This window comes from Xenopus tropicalis, chromosome 7 (genome assembly GCF_000004195.4).
Source record: "Xenopus tropicalis strain Nigerian chromosome 7, UCB_Xtro_10.0, whole genome shotgun sequence".
Classification (NCBI taxonomy): Eukaryota; Metazoa; Chordata; class Amphibia; order Anura; family Pipidae; genus Xenopus; species Xenopus tropicalis.
This window is the reverse complement of record NC_030683.2, coordinates 52,539,097-52,566,439: the sequence shown is the minus strand read 5'-3', so window position 1 is coordinate 52,566,439 and position 27,343 is coordinate 52,539,097. Positions and strand designations below refer to the sequence as shown.

Sequence of the window (27,343 nt, the reverse complement as noted above, 5' to 3'; positions counted from 1 at the left end):
GGAAAGAGTTTAGGAGGCTGTGACTGAGTAAGAGAAATGACTGAGGCCATATTTATAGCCACTGATAAAAAAAAGATTACAAGTAGGTTATTAGTTACATAGAGCTGGCAGGGGGAAGTTTCTCAGAAGGAATTTGCACAGTGTAAATGGGAGAGCAAGAACTAATAGATTCAACAACTGTATAATCTATGCTGTAAACAGCATGGGGGTAGAGATATTCTGCTCTGGAAGCAGCCACTCTGGTTGCTGAGATAGCTCTATGTATAAAATGTTTCCCATAGACTTCAATAAACTGCAATACTACTGTAGTATATTTACCTGTGTGTTTACCACTGGGAGTAATATAGAGGGCGCTGTGCTATGCCTGCTGTAGTTATTTTCAGTGCTTGTTCTGCTATAACTTATTCTCTCTCTCTTGTACAATAGAGTTATACCCTGTGCTTAGGGATTAGATCTTCCTTGTCAAATAAACCTACATAAAGTTGTTCATAATGTGCTGCCTGTTTCTGGAGCCTTGATATGATCTGCATACCTCCCAACATTTGAAAAATGAAAAGAGGGACAAAAAGATTTGGCGCAATTTTTTTGATCACGCCCCCTTTTGTGGCCACGCCCCAATTACCACACCCCATTTTAAAAAAATACCCCTTTTATATAGATGAAATGGCGGGTGCAGACGAAAATGTGCTATACCCTCATACTGAACGACCTAAGGAAAACAATATAGCAACTCCTACATATAAATACAAGTATAGAGAGAAGGCAGTGAGTTATAACTAAGTACCAGTTTTGCCCCCCCATACACAGTACCCCCATACACAGTAGCCCCCCCATACACAGTAGCCCCCCCATACACAGTAGCCCCCCCATACACAGTAGCCCCCTATACACAGTAGCCCCCTATACACAGTAGCCCCCCATAAACAGTAGCCTCAATACACAGTAGCCCCCCATACACAGTAGCCCCCTATACACAGTAGCCCCCTATACACAGTAGCCCCCTATACACAGTAGCCCCCCATAAACAGTAGCCCCAATACACAGTAGCCCCCCATACACAGTAGCCCCCTATACACAGTAGCCCCCTATACACAGTAGCCCCCATACACAGTAGCCCCCTATACACAGTAGCCCCCATACACAGTAGCCCCCTATACACAGTAGCCCCCATACACAGTAGCCCCCCATACACAGTAGCCCCCCATACACAGTAGCCCCCCATACACAGTAGCCCCAATACACAGTAGCCCCCAATACACAGTAGCCCCCAATACACAGTAGCCCCCTATACACAGTAGCCCCCTATACACAGTAGCCCCCCATACACAGTAGCCCCCCATACACAGTAGCCCCAATACACAGTAGCCCCAATACACAGTAGCCCCCATACACAGTAGCCCCCTATACACAGTAGCCCCCAATACACAGTAGCCCCCCATACACAGTAGCCCCCCATACACAGTAGCCCCAATACACAGTAGCCCCAATACACAGTAGCCCCAATACACAGTAGCCCCAATACACAGTAGCCCCAATACACAGTACCTCCCATAGGCGCTTCGTCTGTGGCTTCGTTATGCCTCTCCTTGCGCTGCGCGACAGGCCCTTTTATAAGGTTGCGCCCCGTGCGTAATGACGTTACACCCACAGGCGCAACCTTATAAAAGGACCTGTCGCGCTGCACAAGGAGAGGCATAACGAAGCCGCCGACGAAGCAAGAACATCCGGCTACAGCAAGCGCATCCCGCTGTGCCGGATAGTTCCATGAATGTCCCGCAATGCGGGACATTCATGGAACTATCCGGGACAGCGGGACGCGCCATAAAAAGCGGGACTGTCCCGCGAAAAGCGGGACAGTTGGGGGGTATGGATCTGCATTAGCTGAACACAACATGGTGTCAGAAGATTTTACTAGCACAGCCACCAGGAATAGGAACCTGTGCTCTGCTTGAGAGGTAGTGGTAACAAACATCTCTTCAGCCTCAAGAAAATATTTAAAAGAACCACAACAGTCTCCAGTAATAGTGAGTACCAGACACTGATACTGCAAAATAAAAAATATCTGTTTATACACTGCATAGCCATGGATCATTTCAAACCTCCACAGCCCATGTGTATGAGTGGAAATCTGTCTGAAAACTGGTGCAGATGGGCCCAGAAATTGACACTATATCTTACAGCAGCAGGGCTGGAGCAAAAGCCTGAGCCCACAAAGATTGCACTGTTACTGCACAGTATTGGGGATGAGGCACTTGAGGTGTATAACACATGGGGATTGCACAGACACAAGCTGCAGACAGAACCCTTGATTCAGTGATTCAGCATTTAAAGCTTATTTTCAGCCCAAAAGAAATGTTGTATTTGAAAGACACCAGTTTTGTTGAAAATCAAGGCATAGGCAAATTTGTTACTGAGCTAAAACTAAAAGCAGCTAACTGTAAATTTAAAGATCAGGAAGAGTGCTTAAGAGACAAAATAGTTTTCAGTATTACAGATCGTCGTTTAAAAGAGAAGCTGCTGGAATACAGAGAGTTAACTCTAGAAAGGGAAATCGAAATATGCAAAGCTAAAGAAATCATATCATCTCAGACCACTGCAATGGCAACTGCCCCTGCTGATAGCAGTGTTCATGCTATACAAATCACACCCAGAGAGACACAACAAGCCCTTAAATACTGTAAAGGTACATCCTCTGCTAGTGCACAGCCTGAATCAAGCACCCAGACAAAACCATGCAGCAGATGTGGCAGACAGCACCCTCCTCAGCGTTGTCCTGCATATGGAGTAGAGTGCAATAAATGCAAAATAAGAAATCATTTAGCCAAAATGTGCAGGGCCAGAATTCCTCAAACAAACACAGACAAACCCTCTGTAAAGGATATCAACACTTTATGCATTGCTGCTCTCCAAAAACACAGAGTAGCCAGAGACAGCTCATGGTACACAGCACTTACTGTAAATGGCACAGATATTGAATTTAAACTGGAAACTGGGGCTGAAGCAAATATCATGTTTCAGTGCTTTGCAAAATGTCAGGTGTCCGTGTAAAGCATACAGACACAATGCTTATTGCATATGGGGGAGAACGCATTAAACCAGAAGGGGTTGTAACACTCACTGCTCAAGCCCCACTCAAAAAAGCTGAGTTAACCTTTTTTGTAACAAATGTGTCAGATGTCCCTCTCTTAGGAAAGCAAGCCTGTGTTCAGCTGGATCTGCTAAGAAAACTCTGTGAGCTTTCCAAGTCTGCACCTACAACTAAAGATCAGCTACTAGACCAATATGCAGATGTTTTTGAGGGGCTGGGAGAATTTCCTGGTACACACCACATTTTTACAGACCCCACAGTTCCCCCTGTAATACATGGCTGTCGTAAAATACCATATACTATTAAAGAAAAGCTAAAGTGTTCTATTGACAGTCTTGAACAGCAAGGTGTGGTCAGCAAAGTAACTAAGCCCACTGCTTGGGTGAACAGTCTTGTCATTACAGAAAAGAAAAATGGATCACTGAGGGTGTGTTTGGACCCCAGGGACCTAAATAAAGCTATATTAAGACAGCACTTCTCCATCCCAACACCTGAGGATGTAATAAGCAATTTAGCAGGGAAAAGGCTGTTTACTATCTTGGATGAAAAAGATGGATACTGGCAAATCAAGCTTGACAGTGAATCTGCTGACTTGTGCACCTTTAACACTCCATGGGGACGGTACAAATTCCATCGGCTCCCATTTGGCATCAGATCTGCAAGTGAAGTGTTTCAGCAAAAGAATTTTGAATCCTTTGGGGATATTGAAGGTGTCCATATTATTGCTGATGATATGATCATTGCTAGCAACTCTAAAGAGGAACATGATGCCATCTTACAAAGAGTAATGGACAGAGCGTGCAAACTGCATGTAAAGTTCAACAAAGACAAACTTCAGTATCAAGTAAGCAAAGTGCATTACATGGGGCGTATTATTTCCAGTGAGGGAGTCATGCCTGACCCTGACAAAGTGAAGGCAAGAAATGCCAAGCCCACTTGACAGAAAAAGTTTGCAGAGGCTGCTAGGTATGACTTGCTATCTTGCACAGTACATTCCACATGAAGCAAGTATAACTGCTCCTCTCCTAAACAGCAGGATGCCTTTCAAAAACTAAAAGATGCACTAGTGTGTGCACCAGTGCTCTCCTTCTTTGATACTAGAGAACCAGTTGAAGTACATGCAGATGCCACTAAAGATGGACTGGGAGCATGTCTTATGCAAAAAAACAAACCTGTCATCTATGCATCCAGAGCCTTGACAAAGACTGAACAGAACTATGCCCAAATTGAAAAGGAGCTCCTTGCCATTGTGTTTGCATTTAAAATGTTCCATCAGTATGTGTTTTTACTGTCAGTAGCAGTACAATCAGATCACAAACCTTTAGAAGCCATTGTTACAAAGCCCAAAGTAAGGCTCCTGCGAGACTGCAGCGAATGCTACTTCAGCTACAGAAATATGATTTTTACGTAGTCTACACTGCTGGAAAGGACATGCTGATACCAGGTGCATTGTCCAGAGCTTCGATTGTACAGCTTGCTGACATGGACACTGACATTGACTTTGAAAATGAGAAAGTTGTCTATTCCCTTGATGTTGCTATGGCCCTCCCACAGCACCTTCTGCAAGAACTGAAAAATGCAACTGAGGCAGACACAGAGCTGTTGTGTCTGCTGTTGGAACAAACACACAGCAATGGATGGCCAAGCTGGAAAAGGTCAGCTGTCAAAGTAGTACAGCCATATTGGCCTTTGAGACACGACATTCATATAGAAGATAGCTTGGTAATGATAGGTGACAAATTTCTAATTCCTAAAAGCTGCAGGCCACATATGATTCAAAGACTGCATGTCGCACACCAAGGGATTCAGAGGTCAAAAGCGCAAGCCAGAATGCTCATGTATAGGCCAAATATGGGAAAAGATATTGAACTAGGAGTAAGCACTTGCAACACATGCCAAGTAATGCTGCCCAGCAATGTGAAGGAACAAGTACTTACCCATGATATACCCAGCATGCCATGGACTAAGCTTGCTGCAGATATATTTGACCTTTATGGACATTCATACCTGCTTGGGATTGATTACTTCTCAAGATACCCAGAGGTGCTTCGACTGTCTGACAAATTAGCAAATTCAGTTATTGCAAGACTTAAGGTGGCCATACACGCACCGATAATATCGTACGAAACCTCGTTTCGTACGATATTCGGTGCGTGTATGGTATGTCGGCGAGTCGACCGATATCGCAGGAAGCTGCTGATATCGGCCGACTCGCCGATCGGACCAGTTTGAAAATTTTGATCGGGCGCCATAGAAGGCGCCTGACCAAAATCTCCCTTCAGCTCTGAATCGGCAGAAGGAGGTAGAAATCCAATTGTTTCTACCTCCTTATCTGCTGATTCAGCCCTGAATGGTGTGTGGCCAGCTTAAAGGCTATCTTTGCAAGACATGGCATACCACAGGAACTGCATTTTTATCTAGCTCATAGTAAATGGGTCCTATGATGCTTAAAGGATATGTAAACCCACACACAAAAATGTAATCAGTGAACAGCCTCTTTGCAATCTTTCAATACCTGCCACATTTTTTATCCAGAGGTTAATAGTAAGGCTGCAACATCCCCTTAATCACTTAGATTTCCTTCTGCTCCTGTAACCCACTCAGCCCCTCTCTTGGGAATTTACTTTGATTTCTGGCTTGCCAGACATGCTCATTTGTTCTAAGCTCAGATTACTAAACACACCCCCCAGTCTAGCAGCCAGTGAAGAGATGGCATTGCTGGTTCCCATAGAAACTCAGCTCTAGCTGTCTGCTTTAGTTTTTTTCCCTAACCTCCTCTCTTGAGCTCAGCTCAAACAAAGCAGAACTTTGATCAGACAGTTCTGCCTGTGTGAGCCCTGTATTCTTGATGAAATGTATGCTGAATAAGGGTCTGTGTGTGTGTGTATGCTGTTTGCAGATTTAAATGTAACTGATTATGTATCAGAGGAAAAATGGCCACCGGGTGAAGGCTGCTATTTGGTTTAAGAAAATGTGATGGTGCTGGCAAGCGGAGGGGATATATGTAGTACAAATAATGCCATTTGGGTGGGGAGACATGCCCAACTGATATACATTGTAGGCAAATGTAGGCTTTACATGTCCTTTAATGGAAAAAATATGATGGTAGTTCATGAAGGAGAATGGGCCAAGAGATAAGTGGATAAAAAGGCATCAAGGAAGTCCTTCGGGAAACTAGCCTAGATCTACAATGGCTTTTTCTGGGTAGAGGCGAGGCAGACAAAAACTTTCTATTCAGCACTTCCTAGATGTCACTGCAATTCTCACTTTTCCCCTTCCCTCCTCACCATCTAATTGTGTATCCAGTGCATTGGCATGGGCATGGACATCTGGCCCTCTATTCGATCACATAAACAAGATTTTGGCATGATGCAAAGCTTGCCTTTATAACAGTGTCCACAAAATGGCACCTGCCTGCTTGCTGTGATTATGTAATTTCAAGACTGATGAAAACAAGATTTATATGATTTATATAGTGTAAGTTAAGTTTATTTTGCTCAACTAAAATGATAGAAATACATTTGGAATTATTTCTTAGGGTGACAGGTCCCCTTTAAATAATTTAAGATCAGTTGTTACAGCTTTAGGTATTTTTTTCTGGAGGTGTAAGGAAACTACACAAATTAAAGATTAACAAAAGAAGGCTAGTCATATAGTGTCAGGTTTATAAGGAAAATCTTGTGACTAGAGGATTTTAATATTTATAAGCTTGTAGGGGAGAGAGAGATAACAAGGGATAGAGAAAGAGAGAGAGAGAGGGTATATAGCATGCTGACAATAGCAAATACCTGAATCCATGCACTTCTTACATATGGCTTCTAACACTATTTCCAGTAATCCCCTTCTAATTGGCCTTTGCTCTTATCCAGCTTTTCTCCTTTCCAGCTCATAATAAATAGAGCCCTAGTACTTATTAAATTCACCCACTGCTTTTATTCTGCTACTTCTGCTTCTTTTATCTCACCTGCTCACCTGCATTAAGCAGCCATCACTGCTGAACACTTGATTGGTTACATTTTCTACAGTTTTGATATATCAGCAAAGCATTCCCATGCATGTCTTTACTTGGGCAGTTACTGCATATTTACGTAAATAAAATAATAAAAGGAGATAATGGACTTGATGACATTTTTTCATACTGGTTTCTTTACAGCACTGAACGTTTTCCATGTCTATGGGTGGTAAGTAAATTGTGGCAGTATTAGTCTAAATAAAATAATCCAAATGATCAACTGCCTTTTACATTTTACAATGCAATCACGTGTGTGTTGGGAGGGCAAAAAGACTTGAATGTGGAATGTCAAAAATGTTAATGCAAAGCTTATCTATGCGATGTATGTGCTATGTAATACATAAAGCAAGCAGACTGCCTTTACCAACCATATCATAATATAAATTTTAAAAATTCTGGTAGCCCCTGAAATAACCAAAGACTGTCTGGCCCAGGTGTTTATCATGATAAGCCACCATGCAAAGAATGCTCACTCCCTGAATTCTGACTGGCTTATTGTATAAAGCTGTGAGGCTTTTTTTCACCAGTCTCTTACTGTGCTCCACTGTATTGCTGGTGGGGAAATAGTGCTGTGCTAGGCTTGGAGAAGATGCACCTTTAGGCTGATGCCACACCAGGCGTAGGGCTGATTTTTTCGGCAAGCGGAAAAACGCTTGCCGAAAATTCAGCCCTACGCCTGCTACTTGTGCCTGCACCGGAATGAATGAGATACGCTCGGGTGCAGGCACATGTAGCCGATATACGCATGAAAACGCGAGACTTTGCATTCTCGCGCGTTTTCATGCGTATATCGGCTACATGTGCGTTAAGTCGCATATCGCGTGCGTTAATTAGCGCGCAACCGCATGTGTTAATTTTATCACATTGCGTTAATTAGCGCGCAGAAATAATACTAACGCATGATTCACAAACACTTAGACACGCTAAATATTGCATTAGTCCATGCAAAAATTAACACTTACTTGGAGCAGGTGGTAATTATAGAAAAGTACAGTTCGTGAGCTTTTGGCAACACAATAAGGACTTTGCAGTGTGATTTATTCAAGTCTGTGTTGGCCCTAGAGTGATGTAGCCTCCAGTTTGCAGGGAAATGGTCATTTTAAAAAAAAAGGTAGTTTTACGAATGTAATGGGGTGTATGGCTAATATGGCATGTGCGCGATAAGTAGTGCACGTGCATTAATTAGCGTGCAACAAGTAGCGTGCTGTGTTAATTAGCGTGCGTTGTGTCAAATACCGCACGAATATAGTCTTCGCAACTTAAATAACGCAAACAACATCGTGTCTAAATTAACGCAAATATCCTAGTGAATCGTGCGTTAAGACACAAAAAATAAGACGCTATAAAATTTTTAACGCATGCAATAAATATCGCACGTTTTAACGCACTTTAGTGACTCAGCCCTCATATTTCTTATTTTTTGAGCTAATAGTTTGTTTTTGGATTTAAAGAAAAATTTTAATTATTTTGTAAATAGGCAGTGATCCATCCAAGGGGCAAGCTGTAGATCTCTGTTCTCTGTAGGTCTCTGTGCTCTAAAGCCCGATGGAAGCATTTTTTGCATTTTGCACACTGTGTCCTGCATTGTAAATGACCCCTATAGTGTTATAGGTTAATCTGGATATCTAAAGACCCCAGACAGATGTTCAATAGTACTAAAGGGCGGAAGAGTGCACTCCTTAAGTGCTTATGCAGAGAGTACTTAGAGCCAGATAGAAAGTACAGCTTAAGGTGCAGATCTCACCATTGGAGGGCACAGACCAGCCCTCTCCTAGTACAGTATAAGGGCCCATTGTATGATTCATTTATTGTGGAATAAATGTCATCTCTTATTCATTTGAGTGAAACCAAGCATGGTTTCAGTGATGAGTTCAATCTGAAAACTTTATTGGGACTGTTACTTCAGTCAGTCAAATTCATATTTCTTGAAAGTTTGTTTCATTTCAATAAATAATAGCAATGTGCTAGGCCCCATAACACTATCTTTTAGACATGAAAGAATCATTGTCATAAAGGACACCTATCATCAAAATAAAAATTGTTTCCCCACCAAGTTCACCAAAATTTTTTGACAATAAGAGTCCTTAATTAAGACCACCATGAATTTATACTTTTTATACTCTGCAAACGATCAGTATCAATAGCCCACACAACTGTAATAACTATTTACGCCAAGAGAAGTCAGCTATCAAGCAACCTTGAATTGTTTTTTAAACAAAATTTATTTATTTTGCTCTATTCTTTGGGTTGCTGTGGTTATACTTAGTACACTTGTGCCATCAGACAACCAGCAGTGGTCAGGATTTATTGGTTAATGTACCCTTGGTTACCCTGATTGATCCATCCCTGTAAGTCATGTTTGATTATTTTTTTTAATAAACTACATTTGTGCTGTGACTAACTAAACAGTCACTTTTTTATGAAAACTGACCTCACATAATAATACCTAGGTATTCTAGAATGTTAATTTATGAAGGTAATTAGTCTTTGTTGTGTAAGCTTATTTTAATTTGTTTTATTGCTTGAACTACTTATATTCAGTAATTAATTCTCAGTAAACTGAACATATTCAGGCTGCCTCAAGGGTGCTCCAAGGGATTATACAGAAAATTCCCTACCCACTAAAGTTCCTACTAGAGTCCCTACACTTGGTGGATATCACTGGGTGAACTACACAACTCTAAACCTTGTTGGTGGAGCAGAGGCCTAATTTTTCCAACTACCCCATTTATCTCACCCCTCCTAAGAGGGTTCTATTAGAGAATCTGCTATATATATATATATCTATTATATATATATATATAATAGATATATAAAATGAAGCATGGTTTTACATTTACGCTGCTTTAGGATTTATTTTTAGTTATTATACAAATTACTCTTTACTTGCATAAAATAAGCATTTCTTTTTCTTATTCTGGATACTCTGCTTGATTGCGGATTTTCTGCATGTGCGATTTACATATTTAAAATACAAAATCCTCTTATGCATTTTCATTTTTAATTTACTGTAGCTTCTATACATTTCTGATTTCCCATGAAGCCATAGGCCATCACAGGAAGATAAACAGTCCCCTCGCTAATCTCCTTGTCCATCCTATTTTATCTGAAGGACTGATCTGCAGCTAAAGCATCACTCTGTGACTGGAAGCGGAAGAGATCTTAAGAAAATGTGACCAGGCCCTGCAAGAGAATATCATCCTGTCCCCAAAGGTCCAACTCATGGTTAGGTCACCATGTGGATCTCCTTGGGCATCTTCTACTACCTAGGTTTGGGGAATCTGTTTTCTTTTTGCCTTTCGTGCCCTTCTCAGTGCAGCTGTACCTTTTACTCTCGCAGTGACCCTCCCAGTAACCTCAGGTATAGTCATTTTCTACCTTATATCTATGTACAATGCAGAACTGTGTTAGCTCCCCATGTGTTCCTAGTTGTCTTGTCTATATTTTATTAAATATTAGATTTTTCTTGAGTTCCTTTGTGCTGCTGCTTTCTGTGCCACAGGATTAACTTCTGAGTAGTTTATAATCTGATTTCAGAGAAAGCGTTGGAAAACCGTCTGTACTGCATTCATGCAGCATAAGTAACATTAGCAGAAGAGACAGAAATATAATTCTGTAAATAATCATCAATTAAATATTTGTTTCTCTCTTAAAGCATCTGCTAACTGGAAATTAAAATACATTTTACAAGCAAAAAAGGGACTGATATTAATTATTGCACCATTTCCTCTTTTTTAACATGAGGTTTGTGCTGAATTTTATTTCAATGTATTTCTTTAGCTGCCTTTAGGTTCATTTCTTTTGTTATTAAACAACATACACACTGTCAGTTCATGATCTATTTGGGATACAGTGGGGAAAATAGTGGTTAAGCTGTTTGTATCCAAAGAGATTTTTCCCATATCTGAATTTAATGCAGTTCTGCTAGCTCTGGGCATGCATGAACATACTTTTCACATGACCCACTTTCATAACTGTTGCTTTTTAAATATGGAAGAACAGGAAACAATAAAAGAAAGGGGGATTATACTTGATGAGTTGTGGGGTGATGTGTACTATTGCCAAAATGTGGTCTCCCATTTTGCATACTTATTTGACCTCTGATTAAAGTATTTTTGTTGGATCCGACAGAAGATATTCAGTTTTGCTTTAGCATATTGATACATACTGTATATAGGCACTTAAGGCTTTTGTGTATAATAATTTGTGGCCACATGTTGGAAGGTAGCCAAGTCAATGACACCAGTAAAAGAAGAAAATGGCCATGCTCCTAATAACTTTTTGGCATGTTTACCCTTTGACCATTTTGTATTTTGCTAAATACCAAGGTTGCACCTGTTTATTTTTCAAAACTGTTGGGTCAGCTCCATGTGGAGCTCTGTCTAGACTACCTAAACTACACCAAGTGTTTTAAAAGATTTGCGCTATATAAAAAAAATTTGGGGAGGTATTCATGTTAATGATGGCACTGAACCCATTAGGCTAGAGTGTACAATAAATTAACTTGCAGAATAGTTATTTTTTAACTTGCAGATTAGTTATTTTTTTTCTATGTTGTCTGGTCACTTGTTTAAAAGCAAACTTTTTTCCTGTGGTTACTGAAAACTTTGTGCCTTATATTATTTATAGGAAACATCTGAAAACCCCTGCTCAAAGGTACTAAATATGCATTTCCAGACATTAAAAAATGTGCATTTATGAAATTAACAGCAATCGCCATATACCGTTATCTAGGTAAAACAGTTAAAACATTGATCGTAGCTACATTTCTTCATTACAAAACACAGACTGCTGCTCCTGGTAACTTCCATAATTAGAAAGAGAAAATCCCAAGCTAAAGCAATTGGAAAAGAGCGAGGAATTAGAAGTGCCTTATACAGAGGAAGTAATTGCTTGTGAGAGAAGGTGTACATTACATAGAAAGGTTTGACTTTATTTTCAGTGGAGCAGAGAAAAAAAGCACCAGGTTAGAGAAAGGGAAAAAGTGGGGCAGATAATTTCTCTTAAAGGAAGAGTAACAGACAATGCTCTAAGCTGTGCGCTCGTTCATGCGCATACATATTTTGAGGCCAACGCACACAACTAATTGTGGTGTGCATATAGAATTTTGTGTGAATACTGTATGTAAGTTATGTATTTATTCTGACCTGAGCACATAGTTTTTAAAAATGCTCACACAAGTTTAAAATGTGTGCACAACAATATTTCTTTGCGTATATAGCCGAGAAAGAATAAGAGGGAACATTGGTGACAGAAGAGTGGGAGGGGTAGATGTACTAATGGTTATCCAGTGAATGTATCGGGTACAGAGTGATGCAGATATTTCTGTATTTGAATGGTTTGGAAGAGAAACAAAAGTGAACTAATTAATTTGGACATACATGTGGGAAAAATAAGTGAATTAACTCAAAAGATGGAGACTGAAATAACAAGAGTGGAATAAATAAAGAAACTAGTAGGGGAAGCAGATTGGCGGTGCTAAAGATGGGGAGGAGCTGGAAGAATTAATAAACTGAAGGGAGACACAGGAAAAAAAGTGAGGAAGGGATGCAATGGGGTAGATTGGATGAAACAGGAAAAACCTTTAGAATAGATACAATGTTAAGAGAAAAAGAATGTTCTTGTGCAAGGACACACTACAGTGATATATGCAATAAAATAAGAGAATCAGTATACCATAAATGTATCAAATTCCCTTTTGTTCACTATGTCAAATGATACTTTATTTAATGTTATAATATATAGAAATAAACTTTGGCAGATTTTCCTTTTATAGAGTGTTCAAAGGTTAGGTTGGGACAGGGCTATTTTATAGTCTTACTCTATTGTATGTCCAGAATAGCCTAGGTATTGGTAGCGGACAGGGTATAAATGACAAGTGCATAAATTATAAATTGCACATTTTCCTATTTGTATGTATGTATGTATAACTTTATTTATAAAGCGCCACAAGGGTACGCAGTGCTGTAAAATCTTACAGAATACAAAATTACACACAGGGAGGACAAGTGATATAATAAATAAATACAATAAATATATATATATATATATATATGTGTGGTATGAGACACAGTAGGAAGGAGGTCCCTGCCCCATAGAGCTTACAATCTAAGTGGTTGGGTAACATACATGCACAAACCGGTCAGAGATAGAGTTCCAGAGGTAAGGAGCAGCGAGATAGAAAGGTTTAAGACGAGAGAGAGCAGTGGATGTGGATGGTGTAAAAAGACGGAGGCTCTGAGAGGAGCGGAGGAGATGACCAGGAACATGCAGGGAGACCAGTGAAGAAATGTAGTGAGGAGCAGAGGAGTGAAGGGCTTTGAATTTTAGTAGAAGGATTTTGTAAGCTATCCTTTGCTTAACAGGCAACCATGCAAGAGAGTTTAATTGAGGCTGAACAGGTTCCCTCTTAGGAGAGAGCAGGAGGATCCTGGCAGCAGAGTTTAAAATTGATTGCAGGGGAGAGAGGTGGGAGTCCGGGAGGCCGGTTAGTAGGAAATTGCAGTAATCTAAGCGGGAAAGGATATTTTTTAGAACAAAGGAAACATAACAATGTAAGAGTGATGGCATATGTAGAATAATTTTTGCAAAGGACCAACTTAATAATAGTCTGCCCTTGATATACTTTTTCTTAACTAAAAAATAGAAAATGAATATCACAAATAAGAATACAGTAGAACCCCTGTTTTTATGTAAAATCTGAGAAATATATTTTGCATTGATATAATTCCTGGCAGCTTTTAATGGGGAACATGCACCTCTGTCCACTAAACTAAAGTCCATTATTATTACCTTTTACAAGGGAAAGGTTGCTTTACTTTGGACACATGCAACATCACAAATGTAAATTTAAACACTTTTTGCCCATTAATAGATGACATAAATTGAATTTCTTAATTACAAGGTGAGCAGGGACTGTGGGGAAGCAGGTCAGAACAGCACAGCACAAATTGCTATTAATTGTGATTGCTTTTTACTCAAGTGCATTGTAAATCTCCCTGTAGCACTGGCTCACAGCCTAGATCTGTTGGTGGAAAGCTTAAGCTTGTTTATCATTCCTCTGGCTACAACACAAGCAACTTAAAAAAATGTTGGGAAACTTTTTGATAGAGAATGCCAAAAAAGAAAACTATTTGGCTTTAATATAATTAAAGTGACGAAAGAGATAAATAAGTTTGTCAGTACTGAACCTTTCCCAGCAGAGATCTGAAACCTTGGAAAGGTCCCGAAGGTATTTATGTTATGTTAATAGGCACATATTATACATTTTTTAGGTACTCCATGTGCTCATGTGGTTTTTATAGTGTTTGTGGCATGTTTTTATCCTTTATAGTCCCCTTGACATTCTCTGCTTTGGGCATGGAATTGATTTAATTTAAAAAAAAGACTAAAAACACATCTTATTTTTGAACATATGTGACAATCCATTAACATATTTTATATTTAAAATTGCATTTTTTAGTAAAACATCACTACTAGCACCTAAAACATAAATTCAGTTTGAGCAGCCACTAACCATTGTTGTTTTGGTAATAACCTAGTGTTTTTCAGTAAATATTACGCTCAGAGAATGTTATTGGTTATTGATATTATTTTTTCTTTTATTTAAATTGTTTTTTTTATTGCCAGTCAGCTAGATCAGTTAGTTATTCAATCTACATTTCTTTCTTCTCTATCCAGTTTTTGCTTTCATATGCATTCCGTTAGTTTTTTTACAATATATATTTATAAGTTGCTGTACAGGAGACCTTTGTCATCTAAAATGTCTAGGGACATTATATTTATTTGAAAAATATTTCTAGTGAACCACCACCTTCACCGTGCCATTATTTCAATGCCATGTGGGCCCCTGATTTGAATTCCTAAGAAGAACATGTGCATCACTTTCTTTACAGAAAATGACATACCACATGGCATAAAAAAAAATCATACAAAGGGACAGTGCCTTGAAAATCTCAGCTATAAAATGTGCATATTACTAACAATTTTCTTTTCAAGATGTGCTGCATTGAGAAAATATTACCATCAATTGCTGTTCTGATACATTTATATTTTAAAGTTAAATATTATTTTAAAGGAGAATGCAAGTCAAAATTTAAAAAAGCATATTGCCCAATAGTCCTCCTATTGTTTAGTAAAAACGCCACACTTTTGGCTCACCTAATCAAATATTTACTCAGTCACACTTACTTCACATTTTCTAGAACAGGCAGCCATCTCTAAAAAGGTATTCTCCCTTCCTTTCCCTCCTTGCTTCATACTGCACATGTGTTTCATTCCCTCCCCCCCTCCCCTCTGCCAGATCCGCTTCTGATTGGCTGGTGGGCATGTGTAGCTCAGAACAGGAGACAGAATCAAGTTACACACATGCTCAGAGAATAGGAAGGCTGCCGCTGGCACCTACAGGAAGGGGAGAGAGATTTCAGTGATATCACTGGAGTCTTCACACTGCTGTAGGCTGCCAGCACCATATCTCAGAGAAGCAAGCAGGGATCTGGGAATTTAGATATGCAGTAAGTACTTAAAAAGAATGCCTTTAGACTTACTTTTAATTGATATTAACCTTTCATTGTCCTTTAATGTAATTTTTATATTAATGGAAATTATATTTATACTGGTTTACAATTTACATAAACAAAACCCTTTCTTTGTTTTTTTTTTAATAACAGAGAAGTGCTTTGTAATGACCCTGAGATGACACTAACGCCAGTGAATATTCCAGTAGATACTTTCAAACTTCGCATAGAGAAAACCTCCATTCGCCAAGTGCAAGGGGAAGCTTTCCGTCTCCTCACCAATCTGGAATTTCTGTGGATGCCCTATAATTCTGTGGAGAGCATGAGCATGCTTACATTACGAGGGTTGCACCAACTGCAGGAGCTCAGGCTGGATGGCAATGACCTTACATCTTTCCCATGGGAATCTTTGACCTACACTCCTCGTCTGAGATTACTTGATTTGCACAATAATGAACTTTCTGCCATACCAAAAGATGCAGCACGCTTTATGAAGAACATTACATATCTTGACATCTCAAGCAACAAACTTATGACACTTCCTCAGGAACTTATTGCGTCTTGGTTAAATCTTCACTCAGCCTCATATTTCTCCAGTGGTTATTCTACTGTGATCCTGGGTAAGAACTGTATAATGATGCATTTTCTTGTGTTTCTTTAATAGGGCAGTTTTTAAATGACATATAGTAAATAAACAATCCAACTGAAATGTTTTTTCTTTTAAGGCCTTCAAGATAATCCTTGGCAGTGTGATTGCAGTTTATATGAAATGGTCCATTTCCTCAACTTCCATTCTCCTTCTGTGGCCTTCATAGAACCTCAGCTACAGTGTGCTTCTCCTCAAAGTCTGTCTGGCATCCCCTTCAGCCAGGTTGAGCTTAGGAAATGTCAAAGTCCAGTTATTCAGGCATCTGCGGCAAAACTGAAGACCATGGTTGGTAGTACAGTCTTACTACGATGCGGCACTATGGGTGTCCCAGTTCCTGAACTTAGCTGGAGAAGAACTGATGGGATTCAGATAAATGGAACAGGTATTCTATAGGAACATGAGAATAACAGAGATACAGGATGTATTTTCAAAAATGTTTGGCTCTTAAATTTCTCTGTAAAGTAGAATGGAATGAATAAAGCAGCTGCAACTACATTCCACATTTCTATTCATTCATGGAGTTTTTTAAAACCTTATAAGTGGTAGACACTTCCCTGCAGATTCAAGCCAAAGACATATTCTTTCCATTGTGAATGTTTGAGAAAATATGTTGTACCCATGCTCTGGATATAGAGCAAGGTGCAAAGCGCAGGCTGTAATGTCTGAACCCTTTGTGCTCTAGCACTTGCATTCTGGGAATCTGATAAATAAAGCCCCATAAGTCAAACATGTTTGTAAAATAAAAAATTGCTGAGATACAAATGCATTGTATTAGCATCAGTCATTACAGCTAGACATTAACATATAGAATTCTTACTAGCAGGCCCTAGGATTCTGAAGCCAAGCTCTATGCCAGGGTCTGAACTAACCCCAGTGCCATACTTCCAAGTACCGTTCCTAAAGATAACTTACTGAATTAACAATTTGGTGACTGATATATCAACGTACTAAACTGAACTGATTCTGTTTAGCAACTATGTTAGTAAATAAATATGTATCATATGATCAGACATATAAATGTGTTTTTTTACAAATCTAAAGTATGAGTACAAGTACAATAATATGCATTATTTTATTTTCTTTTAAAGTGCATCAGGAAATCTCAAGTGAAGGAATGAGCTGGTCAATGATAACTGTGCCTAATGTCTCTTATAAAGATTCTGGAGAATATATTTGTAAAGCCAAAAATAATGTGGGTATGACAGAAGCTTTTATATCCGTTTTGGTCACTGACTCCAACACCACAGATGAACAAAATGATAAAGGTATGTGTTAAGGAAAGAGGTGTGCTATGGAATTTATTAGGATATTTCTGATGGCATAAATAATATTGTTTTCTATGTCCACAGGAACTATTCTGCCCACGGTAGTGACCTCCAACATCCAACAATACCGAAAAGACAGCAGTAAAGATGTACTCAGCAATGAAGTTCAGCATTTTAATCCAAACCCAGGAGTAGGCTTGGTGCCGGACAGCAAGGATCCAAATAATATTATTCCACTTTTGCCAACAACACTGCCAGAGACTGAGCGTCTGGTCAGAGGAGTTAAAGTTATTGGAGATACAGACCATAGTGTCTCTTTGGCATGGAAAGCTCCTCTTGCTAAAAACAATACTGTATTTAGCGTGCTCTATGCAATATTTGGAGAACGAGATATGCGAAGGATTAGCGTGGAGCCTGGCAAGACAAAGATCACAATTGATGGTTTGATGCCCCAGACTAAGTATATTGCCTGTGTTTCAGTAAAAGGGTTAATACCCAAAAAGGAACAATGTATCATCTTTTCCACTGATGAAGCAGCCAGTGCTGGTGGGACACAAAAACTTATTAATGTGGTAGTCATCAGTGTGGCTTGTGTTATTGCAGTCCCTCTAACCTTGGTGGTCTGCTGTGGGGCTTTAAAAAGACGTTGCACGAAGGGCTTCGGTAGGAGATCCAAGGACATACAAGACTCTTATGTCACATTTGAAAGCCTTGCCGTAACTCCAAAAACGAAGGGGGCTGATGGAGAATATCTAACTAGGCATACTCCAGATGAATCCAACAGACTTCTATCTCCACGGTCAAGTGTAGATTCCGAGGCAATAACAAAAGCAGGACAAGCCAATGAATTCTTTTGCTGATAAATGGTGAATGCAAACTTTGGTCAGCAATATTACCATTGTGACTGTATTGGTTACTGTATCAATTGAAGAAATCCACAATGTGCCAGCACAGTACACATTCATGAAGCTGAACATTGCCAGAGTCCTACCTAACCCTTCATTTCTTTTTTATGTAAAATATTTGCTAAAGTTCAAGGCAGTATTGTTGAGTGTATTGTGCATCCTAAAATGCTCCTTAAAGAAGTTATAAACAATTCATTGCCACAATTCCAAATAAGTTTTTATTTTTGCTTTGATTTGGAATTATTTTGAGAAGATTATGTACTGTGATTTTCACTTTGTTACTATTAATAATAACTGTTATCTACCAATGATTTGTTTTAAAAGGAACACTGAGGTGTGATTATCTTATATGGGCATGCATTTACTGTATGTAATGATTTATTTATTATTTATTCATTCTCTATTCATCCATCTCCATCTCAAACTTTTAGGACTTTTTCAGGCTTGCATTGGGTTCCCTTACAAATTGCCATTTAATGAAATGAATCAATTAAGTACAAACTTTGCTTTCTCTAATAAGGGCTAGCACATCTACTGCTGAACACAATATGAGCTAAAGGAGATGCTGTACTTCCCCCTGGCACATTCAATTTGGTTATTTTTTTCTGCCATTGCTATACATGTTATGTTGCATATTGCTGTCACCCAACAATAGGTCTATTCTCCGTTATATTACAAAAACAATTAAGAAAACCAGTTTGTAGTTATCAACATCAATAAGTTCTTCTAAAAAGTGTATTTGCTTTCAAAAAATTCCCCCAAAACATCATTAAAGACATCATTAAAATGTTTTTCAATTGTGCCTAAAACCTGTGTGTAGTAATGTGTAACATACAGTGGTGGTGTAAAAAGTGCATTTGTCTTTATCTTTTCACAGTTGTAACTGATTCTGCTTGATTTTAGTTCATCGTGTGAACTGTATCTCGTTCCCCCATTTGGCGAATGTTACCATATGTATGTACTTGTATTATCTACAGTGTAGGATTGAGTCAAATTTGCAATTTCAACAAAAATAAATGTAAAAAGTCACATATTTAACTATAATTCTACTTTTTCTCGTTTAATCTCTTGTTTAATCTCTGAATAGAAAGGTCTGATTTTCCATTCATGATTGGTTTCATATTTATAATAAAAATTAACTATCATCTGTTGCAAAAACTAAATTAAGAACAAACCATGTATGTCATATAAGAAGTCTTTTTATTTCTTATGAGGTGATTTAATACTTGAATATCATGGAGAAAGGCAAGTCCAAACTGCAATAATTATTAAAAGCAAAGCAAATTAGAATTGTAAACACATGAATTTTCTATTACTATAATGTACTAATAATTTATAATATGGTGCATGTCCCCTGTTATCACATATTACATAATTACAGTAAACTGTTGGTTTAAACAGTTGGTAAACAGTCTTTTAATTCTATTGTGAGACAAAGATTATAAAGACACATATAGAAAACGTCATACTGAAAATGGGATTTTTTTTTAATAATTTGAGACATATACATGTGGAGACAGAAGAATTTTGGCCATATTGTTTTCTTCATAGGTATGTAAGGGCTCATTTATAGGGTGATCAGATCACTTAAAAATTCAGGGACATGTCTAAAATAATCCAGCTGGCAAGGCTGAACCGATAGCAGTTTAATTCAAATGCAATAAGTGCTGCCCTACAACATGTATTTATTGGACACCTCACAGAATTTTGAAGTAATCTGGTAACTTATTTATGACCGCAATCACAGTGGGAAACTTGTACCTTTTCCCACAATAAGGTGTGCATAAAACCACTTTCATTAAGGTGGTACAGGTACTTTAAAAATGCACTCTTCACACGTCTGTGTAGTTGGGCATGCTGTCTCTCAGTCCTACCTGCCTTCTGTTGCTGCTCTACCTATTAAAAGAGGGATACCCTGGAGCTACACCTTCTGACCAGGCAGTAACTACAAGGTTCCCACATCACCCCACATCAATCACTGCAGAGCAGAAGCTTAAGGCACACATGTCACTTAAATGCTGAAGACATGAAAACAACGCCCAAAAATATCTGGGCGCTGCACAATTGTATTAAAATTAGTACCCCCTTTCTGCCCACAATGAGGTGGAATTCACATGGCGAATGGGCTCAAAATTGCACTTTGCGTACATAAATGATTCTCTAGATAAATACAGGAAATGTTAATGCAGGTCAATTTTCGAATCTGTCTTAGCTGTTTCAGCTGCAGCTTCAGGCATCTTTTCCCTTGTAATTTAACAGTTTTATAATGTGTATACTTTATACTTCTTTTATCTTCATGTTTTTTTGTTTTTTTTTAAACAAGCAACTGAATTGCTGTTATGGATATATTATGGATATTACACAACTGTCCCAAGTAAACTGTAAAAGTATTCATTTTTTTAAGTTGTGTATTTAGAAGTCATCTTGGCTTTCAGAAGCACTTGGCCTGCAACCTTGTCCTTTTATATTATCAAGGAACTCAACTATGGCTCAATATCTTTATATTTGAGGGTATTAGTGTATAATAATTCCCTTAAAATCTTTAATTTCTTGTATTTGAAAAAAATGTTTCCAACACTCATTAGGAACAGTGCGCTGCCAACAAGAAGAACTGCGCACAATGGGAAAAAAATGTCCCATTCATGCATGACCATGCCCCTGACCCACACCAGTCATTTCTTATTATGCCCAACCCCCACCCATTATTTTCTTAAACCCCACCCATTCAACCCTACAAGCTCCATGCCCTTTGCAACCCATGAATCACATTTTTACATCTTGGGACACCCTCTGCCATGGGTCTACTTGCTGCAATACCCTTTAGAACACCTCTCAAGGCATTCCTGGCTATGATCAAACTACTGATTGTTAGGGTTGTACCTGGCCGGTATTTCACTGACCTAGCTGATAAAATACTAGCCAAGGCCAGGGCTGGTATTACAAATCTACTGGCAATGTAATTGCTGGTAAATTTGTAATTACCTATTGTCTCTTTTTTATCAACTGTTCCTTGGGGGTGCAGCCATACCACAATTAGCACTCAGGACTAAAGGGTATTCCACAGCTCAGCATCATTATTAACAGTGTGCCAGTTAACCATTATAATTTAATGCAAATATATTAGCTTGCTTCAGGTCTTCTATATAATAATTGTCCAGTCCATGTTTCAGAGTGGCTTAAAAATGTTTAAATGTGAAGGATTCAAGGGTGTTTAGGAGATAAGAGTGATCTTTTTCCAGTTCTGTTTGCCAACAAGCTCCTCTGCTTTTGATTCCTCCACTTGTGACATCATCCAGTTTGACTACAAGCAGAGGAGCAATCTGATTGGCTGGGAGGTGGGGGAAAGGCCTGAGCTTTGTTTGGAGCCCCAGGAAACATATGAGAAAGAAGGAGGACCATGAGAAAGGCAAATAATCTACAGGATGGGCCAGCGGAGGCTATAAAGGATAAGATGTTTAACTCCCAGCCAGAGAAAGAGACTTTCCAGTAACACAAAGGAGAGTCCTGGAGCTCCAACTGTGCAGGGAGAACCCATTCTGCTCCCTTCCAATCTAATGGACCAGGTGACCAGTGCATCTGTGGAGAGTGTCAGCACTGCAGAGCTGCCTGTAAAAAGTGTTTTGCCCCTGTGTGTGCTTGCTCCATGGGAGCAGCTACCAATTCCAAGGAGAGGTACTTGGGGGAAGATAACCCTACCTGGGGTATAAGAGATCTTGAGAAGAAACAAACTGCATGGAACTGAACTTGACATTTATTAATCCCGTTCAGAGTTAAACTGTGGGACTTTTATATATAAACTGTGATTGCTAGTCAATCAGAGTTTTTATCTGCTAGTGAGTCAGATCCTTACGTGTCTTCATTGCAGGAGTGTTAATTGTATTAAATGCCTGTTGCATTTTCTCTTTCTTTATAAAGTTAATCATTGTGGCAAATCTCTGTGTATTTTATTTCCTAGTTGGACCCCCTGAGGTGTATCCCTCAGTAACAGGTGCTGTTGCCAAAAGATACTCGCCTCAGATGGCATCGACCTGCTGGTTACCATGGGCGGCAAAAAGCCGCTGCCAATAACTTTAAAGGGAGCAGGGAGTGCAATTGCACTGCCCTCAGTGCCCATTAGGTGAAGGCACAGCACTGTAAGATTCCAGTCTCCCAAATCCTGTGGAGGTTCCAGGTTTGCCAGACTGCAGCAGGTAAAAGCAGTTGTTTAGAATAACCTTATCATAAATAGCAATTGAATTTGTCTGACGTGCTCATATATCCTTCATAAAACCATACAAATAATGTTACTCTCCAATACTTATGGACTTATTTATTAATTTTTGAGTTTGTGATTTTGAGATTTCGAAAAAAAACAAGCTTTAATGTTGATAAATCACCCCCACAAACATAAAAGTGATCACTTAACAAAGCTTTAAGAAAGAAGAAAAAAAAAGAAGTTAATTTTAGCTGCAAATCACTGTGTATTTTATTTACTCCTGGGGGCCCCTAAGGTGTATCCCTCAGTGCCCATTAGGTGGAAGTATTGCTCTTTAAGATACCAGTCTCCCAGTCTCTTCCAAATTCCATGGAGGCTTCAGGTATGCTGGACTGCTGCAGGTGAAGTCACAAGATTTAAGTGACACCAGGTTTACTCCAATTGGCTTTATTTAATGGGTAAATTATTTTTTAGCATGTTTTAGGTAATATAGCAACTTAGGCTAAGCCTCCCTAGACAAGTCTGATACCTTATTTAAAAAAAAGAAAGAAGAAAGAGAAAAAAAACCACTGCTGCCTTTCTTTGCTGTTTTCTTCTCCTCCTTAGATGGAAGCTACAGTGGGCCTGATTCACTAAAGGGCGATAAAACGTGCGCTATTTTTATTGTGCGCTAAAATTTTTACCGCGTCTTAATTTTGGCGATTTTTCGCACGATTCACTATAAGCATACTCGCGCTTTTTTACGCGCGATATTGCATGCGTTATTTAACTCGCGAAGACTATTTCAATGCGGTATTTGCTGGTACATGTGCTAAATTACGCCCGCGAATAGTCGCCGCATATGAATGCTAGCTTAGAAATAATGTATAAAAATTGTTGCCGCATATAAATGGTGTATATAAATATTAGCCACATATAAATGGTAGCATATAAATGGTATCATATAAATATAAATAGTTGATGCTTATAAATAGTAGCCACTAGTGATGAGCAAATGTGTTCTGGTTATCTTTAGTGAAAAATTAACAAATCTTTCGAAAGATCCACAAAACGGCAAAAATGTTGTGCGGGCAAAAAAATTGTTGCTGTGTCTATTATTTTTTGACGCTTGTATCAATTTTTGTATGTGCGGTGAATTTTTGCGTGGAGAATTTTTTCATGCGTTTTGCCATTGGCGGATTGTTTTGCGAAACGCATGAAAAAATCCACCGCGAAAAAATTCAACGCACGTCAAAAATTTGCTGCGAATCCATGTCTGGCGAAGCATTTCATCACTTGTAGCCAAATATATAATATAAATAGTCGCGCAAATGAACGCACGCCATGTTAGCCATACACGCCAATACTTGCAGAAAATTACTGTATTAAAAATGAACATTTCCCTGCAAACTGGCGGCTGCGTCACTCTAGGGGAAACACATACTTGAATAAATAACACTGTAAGTCCATATTTTATTGCAAAAAATCATTTACTGTAGTTTTGTATAATTTTTCGCCTGCCTGTAGTAGGTGTTAATTTTCGCATAGCCGAATAGCGCGCAAAAGTTATAGTGAATCATGCGATCATATTCTTTTCAGCGCAGAAATTAACGCATGCGGTAAAACTAGTGCGAGAAATAACCCATGCGAAAATGGCGATTTTTCGCACGCGATAATACTATGGTGAATCGCGCGGAAATTATTTTGCGTTTTTTAACGCAAAAAAGCGTGCGATAATTTTTATCGCCCTTTAGTGAATCAGGCCCAGTATCTTCTGCCTGCAAGAATCTGTACAGCCTTGCAGGAATCTGATTGGCTGGAGGATTAACTTTTAACTTGCCTCCAGCCAATGCCAGTATGACTGTATCGGGACTTAACCTTTTTAAAATAAACACTTTTTAAACTATCAACATGGAAGATTGTAGGCTGAGCGCTTACAATGCCCTCATCATAAAAGGCAAAAGAATTTGTTTGATATGACCAATCCTTCATAAAGCCACACTGATTACAACTTAGAATGCCATATTCCAAAACATTATCTTGAATGTGATCTCTTAATATAGCTTCAACTTTCCCACCACAGATGTCAAACTTACAGGCCTATAACTGCCATCCTGAGATCATGATTTAAATTTAGGAATTACATAAGCTTTCCTCCTATCTATAGTTATTATACCAGAGGCCTGGCTAAAACTAAACTATCTGGGTATTTAAGATCCCAGATTATCAATACTTGTCCCAAACCAGCAGCCATTTAGCCATGTTTTAGCAATACCCATCACATCTTATTTCTCCTCCAGTGCCAGTACCTCCAGCTCTCTCATTTAACCCTTACACTGCCAGCCGTTTTGGTCAAAGTGGAACTTCTACTGCCAGACAGTTTTGGAACATTTTGCACTGTTTCACTTTAGGGGCCTTTCCTCGGGGGGACTTTTAGTTTACCCAGGAAAACAATACATTGTTTTTTTCAGGACAACCTAAGCTTTCAAAATATGGTAGAATTTTGGTGTAATCCAATTCTGTAACAAGATATAGGCTTCTAAATGTCTAAAAAATAAAAAAAATCATATTTTCCATAATATAAACACACATACCAGAAACAAAAATTATTTTATGCATAAAAATACATCTGATTTGGAAAGTCCCATGTCTCCTGAACACGCCAATACCCAATATATATAGTTTTATTTAGATCTCTCACTTGAATAGGTCAAAAACTCCCAGCAGTACACTACCAAATTTCCAAAGCATTGCTTCAGAAAGCTGCATACTTTAGATTTCAAGGCAAAAAATTCCACTAACAGAAGGTTCATCCCAGAAAATTCTGGAAAATTTCTGGAAAGAACAGATTCTGGGGAATCCAGAGTAGGCACAATTGTCTGTCTGCTCCAAACTATCAAGTCGCAATGCTTTCCTAAAGTTATTGGTTTTTATCAAAATTTGTGAAAATTTTAAAAAAATTGCTTCAAAGCTTCCACTCTATAGTATCTTATCTCCTATAGGTCAAAATGTAACCAAATAAAACACCCTAAATATGAACACCAGGGGTCCACTGAACAGTTTGATGCCCAATATGTATAGGTTTACCTAAGTATGTGGCATGTAGGGGCCCCAATGTGAACATACCCCCCCATATGATCTATCATTCCTGTCATTTCAGCTCCAGTAAAATCAACACATTTACATCATTATATGTGAAATAAAGCTAGTATAAATTATGCTCACCCCAGAAAGCCATATATTTTTGGAAAGTACACATTCTCCCAAATCTAAAATGGGTGCCCATGTCTTTCTACTCCAAAGTACCAAGCCGCAAAGCTTTTCTAAATGTAGCAATTTTGATGACATTTCCAAAAATCCCCTCAAAGCTTCCACTTTGCAGCATCTTATCTCCCACACAGCATTATGTACCAAGATAAAACACCCTAAATTTGAACTCCAGGGGTCCACTGAACAGCTTGATACCCAATATGTATAGGTTTACCCAAATATGTGCCATGTAGGGGCCCCAATGGGAACATACCCCCATATGATCTGTCATTTCAGCTCCTGCAAAATCAACACATTTACATCCTTTATGTGGGATAATGCTACAAAAAAAGTACACTCACCCCAAAAAGCCATATATTTTTGGAAAGTACACATTCCCCTGAATCTATAATGGGTACCCATGTCTTTCTACTCCAAAGTACCAAGCCGTAAAGCTTTCCTGTTTGCCGATTTTTATGACATTTCAGAAAATTGCCTAAAAATGTTGCAATTTGCCCCATTTATGTCACACAATTTCTTGCATAATAAGGCAAATCACCCCAAATAGAAACAGTTAAGGTCTACTGAACAGTTTGATGCCCAATATGCATAGATATACCAAAGTCTGCAGTATGTACTGACCCCAAAATGAAAATAGTGCATAAGGATTTCTTGCCTGCCAACTCAGCTTTTGCATACAGAGCCCCCTGTCAGTGTATTATGTGTTGTAACACCCCCTAACTATACAGAAAAACCCAGAAAACCATATAGTTTTGGAAAGTACACATTCTGACAAATCCAACATGGGTAAAGAGTCCTTTCTACACCAAAGTACCAATCTGCAAAACTTTCCTAAAGTTAGTGGTTTTTATTGCATTTCAGAAAATCGCCTAAAAATTTTGCAATTTGCTGCATTTATCTCACTTAATTTCTTGCGTACAAAGGCAAATCACCCCAAATAGGAACACCAGAGGCCTACTGAACAGTTTGATGCCCAATATGCATAGATATACTAAAGTCTGCGGGTGTGTACTGACCCCAAAATGAAAATAGTGCATATGGATTTCTCGCCTGCCATCTCAGTTTTTGCACACAGAGCCCCCTGTCAGCGTATTATGTGCAGTAACCCCCTAACTATACAGATGCCCCCAGAAAACCGTATATTTTTGTTAAGTACACATTCTGATGAATTCAAAATAGGTAAAGTTATTTTTGTACACCAAAGTTACACATGGCAAAACTATGCTAAAAACAGATCAGGTAATACAGGCATTAAAAATGCAATAAAACCACAAAAATTGTGCAAATTAGTGAACGACAAAATAAGTCACACGACAGTGTAATTAGTGGTCAGAATATCAGTCACGCTGTCAAAATAAACAGTTTTTAGGGAAAAGAAACTAAAAACAAAGTGGTAAAAAAATTTTTTTTTAAAAAGTGTTTGTGTATACATGTGTAAAAGTTGTGTGACAGTTGTGTAAGTAT

The 27,343-nt window shown here is 38.7% G+C and overlaps 1 protein-coding gene across 1 annotated transcript; it reads left to right on the top strand.

The window, feature by feature from the left end:
* The first annotated feature begins 10,218 nt into the window (after nt 1–10,218).
* lrit1 (leucine-rich repeat, immunoglobulin-like and transmembrane domains 1) lies at nt 10,219–19,468 on the top strand. Its single transcript, XM_002933904.5, has 5 exons — nt 10,219–10,461; nt 15,770–16,236; nt 16,342–16,647; nt 17,354–17,530; nt 17,615–19,468. Exons 1-5 carry the CDS (start codon nt 10,337–10,339, stop codon nt 18,388–18,390), a joined length of 1,851 nt encoding a protein of 616 aa, XP_002933950.2. The 5' UTR covers nt 10,219–10,336; the 3' UTR covers nt 18,391–19,468.
* Nucleotides 19,469–27,343: the final 7,875 nt, after the last annotated feature.

Bases quoted from the DNA above. Each gene is read 5' to 3' on its own strand.
- lrit1 (XM_002933904.5), top strand. From the start codon at position 10,337: ATGTGGATCTCCTTGGGCATCTTCTACTACCTAGGTTTGGGGAATCTG. The intron at 10,462-15,769 runs GTATAGTCATTT...TTTTAATAACAG, and splicing joins GACCCTCCCAGTAACCTCAG to AGAAGTGCTTTGTAATGACC. The intron at 17,531-17,614 runs GTATGTGTTAAG...CTATGTCCACAG, and splicing joins AGATGAACAAAATGATAAAG to GAACTATTCTGCCCACGGTA.